General features: G+C 39.6%; 1 protein-coding gene across 1 annotated transcript in view; it reads right to left on the reverse strand.

Annotated features, from left to right (window-relative positions):
* Positions 1-463, reverse strand: part of SAP30 (Sin3A-associated protein, 30kDa) — a 6,831-nt gene extending 6,368 nt beyond the window's left edge. Inside the window, exon 1 of the mRNA XM_011959800.1 lies at positions 55-463. Coding sequence (XP_011815190.1) covers positions 55-463 — 409 coding nt within the window. The remainder of the gene's footprint in view (positions 1-54) is intronic.
* Between the last annotated feature and the right edge of the window lie 7,452 nt (positions 464-7,915).

Consider the following 7,915-nt stretch of genomic DNA (forward strand, 5'->3'; position numbering starts at 1 on the left):
CTCGTCAGGCGTGAAGCCGTTCATGTCTCCGAGCTCCCGAGCGCCGGCGCTGACAGAAATCCCCTCTCTCCTGGCCGCTCCGCCTCTCTCCGCTCCGGCAGCGGCAATTCACTCTGTACACCAAGTTAGCGGCACGGTCAAACACCAACCGTCCCGGGCCTGCTGGTCTCTGCTGGCCCCGGAACAGTGGACAGTGCTGAGGGCCCGGACGCAGACTCGAGCGTCTCCTGGAGCCGGGACCCCGCTCACTGTCACATGGGGACTTCAGCAGTTGGATCGCTACGCCTCCGCCTCCCTCCGGCCCCGGGGACTGCGCAAGCGCGACGCGCCCCCTCCCGTCCCGCCCCTTTCTTTCAGACGCGTGGCCCCATGGGAATTGTAGTTGTCTGCTACGGAGTCGACCTGAGCTCCGCCCTGACCCTGCGCCCTGCGGGATGGAGGAACTACTAATCCTAGCATGCATAGCGCGGCCACCGACCCACCTTTTTTTTTTTTTCCAGTACCGGGAAAACAGGAGCGTGTGATTGGGGTTTACAGTGGTTTCTCACTCTGTCTCTAGGGAAGTCGTGCTGTGTTTAGCTGCTGGGATTTCGTAGAATTGGTTTTCAGAGAAGTTACTCGATTCCTGAGGCGAAACATAAAGGGATGGGGGTGGTGTGGGAAGTGAGCGTGTGGGGAAAAAAAAGTTTCGAGGCCGTTTCGCATTTGTGGAAACACAGCTTTTGGTGTGACCGCGCTTTTGTGGGAAACCCAAACCAAGGAGAACTCAGGAGAATTGGCGCTCTTCGGTCCTGGAGGTTCCGCAGCTAACATCCCGGCTTGACCAACTATCGAGGCAGCAAATTAATAGGGCACCTCCTGGGAGGAAAACGCCCATCCTGACTTCTCAACTGTGACAGGTCTCCCTCACAAACGCCTCGCGGGGGGCGGGGGGCGTTTCTAAACCCTTGCATGTTCCTACAAGGGAAATGTTTTTATTCTTGGACGCACGGAGTTGGCCGCCTCCTGAGGTGGAGTACGGACCAGCTGACAACAGGGCTCCTTTTCACCTCCACGCCCAACCTTTTCCATTTCTCCTCAAACGGTTTTGGAGAAGGGCGGAGTCATATCATTTTAAAGGAGACTTGGAACCTCACCAATACAAACGCTGCTCGACTGTTCCCAGAAACTTCCCTGCATTAGCTCTACCGGGCGCGGGGAGTGGAAAGCGCATTTCCTGAGACCTGGCAGGCGCGTGCGCCCCTGCATGCTGCCGGCGTTTGTGCGCACTTGCTTATATGTATGTGTTCCCGGGCGCGCGCGTGTGTACGTGTGTGCCCGCGTACGAGTGTATGTCCGTGCGTGCATGCGGGGGGAGGTACTTGTGGAGGGCGGGGCGAGGGATGGGCGTGGCTAATACGAAAGCTGCGCCTTTACTAGTTACCACGCGTCATTATTTATCAGAAGATATACGCTGCTTAAACACAAATACATTTTAAAATATATTTTAGGCAGTAGAGTTTTGTTTTGCAAGTTCTTTTAGTGAGTAAATTTAGTGATAAATAATTTTTTCTTTTGAGACAGAGTTTCGCTCTGTCGCCCAGGATGGAGTGCTGTGTAGTGCAGTGGCACCATCCTGCAACCTCCGCCTCTCCGGTTCAAGCGAGTCTCCTGCCTCAGCCTCCCGTTACAGGCGCGCACCACCCCACCCAGATGATCTTTTAAAATGCAAAATGCCGTCGACGCAGAAAATCAAAGGTATCCATTGAGTCTGTGCGTTTGGGTTCTAGGATATGACAAAGAAAAACAATTTAAATATTACATAAATTCAGTAGGAAAAAGAAAGATGCCGACTGATAAGTACTTTGTCTACCTCCTTAAGCTGCGCTGTCCACTAGGCTGTCCTCTAGCCATATGTGGTTACACAGCACTTGAAGTGTGGTTGAGACGGAAAAACTGAATCGTTAATGGAATTTCAATTAAACTAAAAACAAAAACGATACTCGATTCAATTGTTGGAATACTTTTAAGTATGTTTGCAACAACTCAGATATATGAATCTGTTTTTCCAACTTAAATTTTATGAACTCTAGCATGTGAATTGAGATGTGCTGTAAGTATATATCAGTTGGATTTTTTTTTTTTTTACTTCTGGACTTAGTACAAGAAGTTTTCAAAAAAAATATTGAATCGCACATTAAAAATTTTTATATATATTTAAATATTTTGGATGTAACGGGTTAAACAAAATATTAAAATAAATTGTACCTGTTGCATTAGATAACACTGGCTTAAAGTATTACAACACAGCAGGGCGCGGTGGCTCATGCCTGTAATCCTAGCACTTTGGGAGGCCGAGGGTGGATCATATGAAGTCAGGAGTTCGAGACCAGCCTGGCCAAAATGGTGAAACTCCGTCTCTATTAAAAACACAAAAATTAGCCAGGCGTGGTGAAGCAAGCCTGGGGTCCCAGCTACTCAGGAGGCTGAGGGAGAATTGCTTGAACCCGGGAGGCGGAGGTTGCGGTGACCTGAGATTGCACTACTGCGCTCCAGCCTAAGCAACAGAGTGAGACTCTGTCTCAAAAAAAAAAAAAAGTATTAAAACACAGAATAATTATATATTTATGGATATATATTATATATTTATGGTTATATTTTCTTAAGTGGTAAAAATGAGAATATATGGATGGGATGGCTACATCCCAACTTCAGGGTGATGCTCATCTCCAACGAAGGAGGCCTAGGAATTTGTATATGGTGTCAAAGTAAACATAAAATATAAAGAGATGAATTTCTAAATTTAATGGTTTTTTGGGGAAGCAAGAATTGCAGTTCAGGACATACACATAGACTGAGTGGTCTTTAGTATGTCAGAAGAACAAAGAGAAGGTCGAGAGTTTTATTAGAAAGAGAAATGTTACTACTGTTTTGAAGGAAGGTTCATTGGCACTGGCGAGTGACAGTGGTAGGTAAAACCAGTCTTAGTCATAGCTGATTGTTTCAGCAACTACTCAGTAAAACTGGTCTTAGAGTTACTGCAGGCTGTTTCAGCAGCTGGGTTGTAAAAAACTTAATTCTTAATGCTAGAGCTGTGTGCCCTGATGGCTTTTTCCCCTGGTCCCTGGATTCTGATTTAGTTGGGTATGACAAGAATGATCCAGATTGTATGATCAATTTTCACACTGGGAATGGCTTAAAGATGGTTTCTTCTGAATTTTAAAGGTTTTATTTATTAAAAATATCTGAAACATGACAGTGGGATGTTGAATTTTCATATTTTTCTTTGTACATTTATGTATTTTTAAAATAATTCATGATATTGTTTGGTTCTTCTGCTTAAAAAAGCTTGTATCTTCTGCAAAATGTGACCGAATCATGTAAATTCAGTAGGAAAAAGAAAGATGCTGACTGATAAGTACTTTGTGTATCTCCTTAAGCTGTGCATGTATGTATATGTATAGTTATCAGTTTCATATGAAGCTTACTCAAGTAAAGAATGGTAGCTATGCCTCCTTTACACACAATACAGTGGTTGTAAAAAGATCTTATTAAACAGTCACTTGTTGCATGCTAGAATCTTTTTCTAGGCCCTGGAGACACAAAAGTAATTGAGAGGGTGCCAGCTATTTGGGAGCTCCTTGTCCAGTACGGCAGACAGGTAGTTTAACAAGCACATAATACGAACCTCAATAACATGACAGAGAAAGTACAGGCAGAGCACATAGGAGGAAATGATTCATTTCTGGCAAGTTGAAAAGATTCCTGGAGTAGGGGACATGTTAATTCTCACTGCCAGATTTAAAGTATATCTTCAGTGAATCTATTTGTTTAGATACATTTTTACAACCATGTTTTGTTACTTATTTCTATAAATCTTCATATTTAAGGCAGGTGTAAGAACTCTTTGATTTGAGTGTACCTCACCGTCAAGGTTGGAATCAGATTTTAGGGGGGCTTCAAGATTATACAATCTGAAAGGTCTTTTTAAAGAAGCATATAAAATTATGAATGCAAAATTAGGTATAGGCCTTTATAAGGATCTGTCCAAGTGAGGGACTCTGAAGTTTGAATCCTTTAGCTTCATGGTAAATCTACCTCAGAGTAGAGTAGGTAAAAAATATAGATCTATGAAACCTTAATTATAGGGGGGTTGTTCATATCAACAAAAATACTCTGCTTTCTAAAATGGTTCAAAATATGATTCTTAAAAAAGTATGTATCCCTGCCTCTCTTCCCTATAGGCTTTTAACATCATTGCATTTTTCTGGCTTTATTTTAAAATAAGCAACTAAATAATTTTATTTAATTTACAAAAACATATAAATTGGCCAATAATCCCAACATGAATACAATAGAAAATTCAAATAATATAAAAAGGTTCATATGAAAAACAAAAGCCTGTTTTACCTCATCTCCTCAAATCCCCGTCCCTTAAAGCAACCAATGTTAACAGATTCTTGTGTTTCCTTCTAGAAAAAAATATGCATTTACTAGTATATACATCTCTATATGTGAATAATTCTATATTTTACAGCAAAAGTTCATTCTGTTTTACACCACCTTTCCTTTACCTAGTTTTAAACTCAGCTGTCATACAGAAAATTGTATAAAGCATAAATATCCAGTTTAAGCAGTGCTGTGGTTTCAATGTTTGTGTGTGTCCCCTCCCAAATTCACTGTGAAACTCAATCCCCAATGCAACAGTACTAAGAGGTGGGGCTTTTAAGAGGTGGTAAGGCCACAAGGGTTCCACCCTCATGAATGTGATTAGCGCCTTAAGAAAGGGATAGAGGGGGTGAGTTTACCCCTTCCATCTCTTCCACTATGTGAGGATGCAGCAAGAGGCACCATCTTGGAAGCACAGAGCAGCCTCTACCAAACACCAAGATCAAACCTTGATCTTGAACTTCTCAGCCTCCAGAACCTTGAGAAAATAAATTTCTGGTTTTTATAAATTACTCAGTCTCAACTATTTTGATATAGTGGCACAAATGAACTGAGACAAGCAGTTTTGATAAAATGCACATTCGTATGTATGTTATGGTAAAATGTTATGGTAAAATGCACATTCGTATGTATGGTAAAATGCACATGCTACCCAGGTCAGGAAACAGAACATTGCTGAAAGGGCCAGCTTCAGGGACTTGCAGTGGCACAGGGTGCCAAGCTCAGAAGCCAACACACTCCACTCTCCTACTCCTCCATCCTGCTTGACACTTAATGCCCTGCAATCACCATCATGTAATTTTCAATAATTTTATCTTTGAATTTGCATTTTATAAGTGAAGTATCAATGGGACAATGCACTGATTCAGGCATCATGGGCCTGCCACCTCCCTTCCTCCCCAGAATGGGTTCTGGCTACTCATTCTCTCCACTCCACGCCACCCCACCCTCTGCTCTGGCAGAGGCTGAGCAGGAGGTACAGTGCAGGAAGTGTCTGGTTGAGGTGCAGGATCCTCCCCATTTCCTCTGAATCAGGGGTCAGGCCCCTAGCTCCTGTGAGGGTCAGTTTTCCACCTGTGCCCAAGGGAGTGCCACATTAAATAACAAATAAGAAAACACCATCGGAGGAGAAGGAGAGGGAGGGAGAGAGAACAGATGTTTGTTCTGGACCCCACAAATTATGTAGATGGCCCTGATTGACAACATGCCAGAAAGTCACCACCTGCCCCTTCTTCATCATAAACCCCATCTCCCAGCTAGCAGGAGCAGCTATCTTGACTTTTATGGTATTTTTTACCTCATTTTTCATTATAGTTTTGCCATAGTTCTTCAACTTTTTTTTTTGTTTTGCTATTTTTGAACTTTATATAAGTGGACTCATATACTTTATTTTCTGTTTTCTTTGGGTTCATTCACTCTGTTTTTCAAAGGTCTACTTGTATGTAGTTTAATTCTTTCTCTTCATTATGGTATGAATACACTACAATTTATCCATTCTATTGTTGATAGACATATGGATTGTTTCCAGTTTAGGGCTATTAAAATAATGTTGCCATGAACATTCTTATTCTTGTACATGTATCCTGATACATATGTGACTGCAGGTCAGTAAGATATATGTTGTTAAGATGGAGTGAGAACTTCCAGCTCCTTGCTTACATATGTAAACAGAATTGCTGAGTTTTAAGGTAGGTATAGCTTCAACTTTATTAGATACTTCCAAACTTTTACACTTCCATAAGCAGTACATGAGAGTTCTGTATCTTTGCCTACCATTTGATATTGTACTTTCTAAAAAAGATCAAATAGGTATGTATGGTATCTCATTGAGATTTTAATTTGAACATTCTTAGTTACTAATGAGATTATATATTAATTGATCTTTTAGATTTCCTGTTTGGAAGTTCCTAGTTAGGTCTCTTGCATATTTTTCTATTGGGATTGTGTCTTTTTCTATTGATTTGTAGTAGTTATTCATGTTTTCTGAATGACAGCCTTTTCACAACTTTACATATTGCAAACCTCTTTGCCTAGTTCATAATTTGCCTTTTGACCCTGCAGTGGCAACTTTTGTTTAAAGTCTTTTAATGAGGAAAAAAAAAAAATGTATGTATCTATCTTTTCTTTTCTGCCTGATGATTTTTGTGACTTAAGTTCCTTATCCCCAAATCATGAAGATATTTTTCTACATTATCTTGTAATAGCTTCATTGTATTGCCTTTCCCATTTAAGATTATGATTGATTTTTGTGCACAATGGTTGAGGTTCAATTTTATTTTGTATATGCTACCCATTTGACCAAGTACCATTCACTGGAAAATCTATCCATATTCCACTTTCCTACAGTGTCACCTTTGTCATAAATCAAGTTGTATATATGTAGGTCTGTTTCTGAACCCTAGTCTTTCCATTGTTCTTTGCCAATTCCACACTCTTAATTATAAAAGTCTTTTAGAAAAATTTTGATAACCTAGAAGTATAGATCTTCTACCTTATTTTTGTTTCATCAAAACACAGACTTGGTTATTCTTGACCCTTTGTATTTCCTTATACATTTGAGAATTAGCTTAAGTTCCAGAAAAAAGAAAAACCAACCAAATGAACAATAAGACAACAACAACAACAACAAAAAAGGCCTTTTGGGATTTTGGATGATATTGCACCAAATCCATACATTAACCTGAGAGACAAGAGACCTCTTCGACATTGAGCCTTCCAATCATGATTTTCAATTCATTTAGGTCTTCTGTAATGTTTCTTAATAGAATTTTATTTGTTGCTTTGCAGAAATTTCACTGATCTTTTATTAGATCTCTTTATATATATATATTTGATATTTCTGACACTATTGTAAATAGTATCTTTTTAATATTTCATTTTCCTTTTTTGTTGATTAAATATATGTGTAATAAGCTAATTTTTCCAAGCTAATTTTTATATACAGCAACCCTGCTAAAATTTCTTATCCATAAAAATATAAATGTATATGTGTTTGGGTTGTCAGTGCACTCAATCATACCATTTTCAAATAGCGAGTTTTCCTTCATTTTTTATTCCTTTTTTTTTCTTGTGCTACTACAGGGTCAGGACTCTAGAACATTAAAAAAAGGTGTTAGCAGGCAAAAATGTCTCATTTCCAGTTTCAAAAGAAAGACTTTCCATGTTTCGCTATTATGTATCACATCTAATATAGATTTTTTTGTTTTTCATCCAAATTTTCATACCATTTACATGTTCATAACAACCTCATGTTTTTAAGGTGTGCAAGATCTGAACCAGTGTCCCTGTCTTCATTCTTGGCATCAATTATTAGTGCCTTCTCTCTTTTGTTAATCAATCTCACCAGTGTTCTATCAATTTTATTAGACTTTTCAGAGGACCTGAGTTTTGTACATAGTTTTTATTGTATTTTTATCTATTTCAATTATTCTATTTTCTTTATTATTTCTTTCTACTTTCTATTTTGCTGTTCTTTTACTAACTTCTT

Source organism: Colobus angolensis, unplaced genomic scaffold, assembly GCF_000951035.1.
Source record: "Colobus angolensis palliatus isolate OR3802 unplaced genomic scaffold, Cang.pa_1.0 Scaffold5, whole genome shotgun sequence".
In the NCBI taxonomy this organism is placed as follows: Eukaryota; Metazoa; Chordata; class Mammalia; order Primates; family Cercopithecidae; genus Colobus; species Colobus angolensis.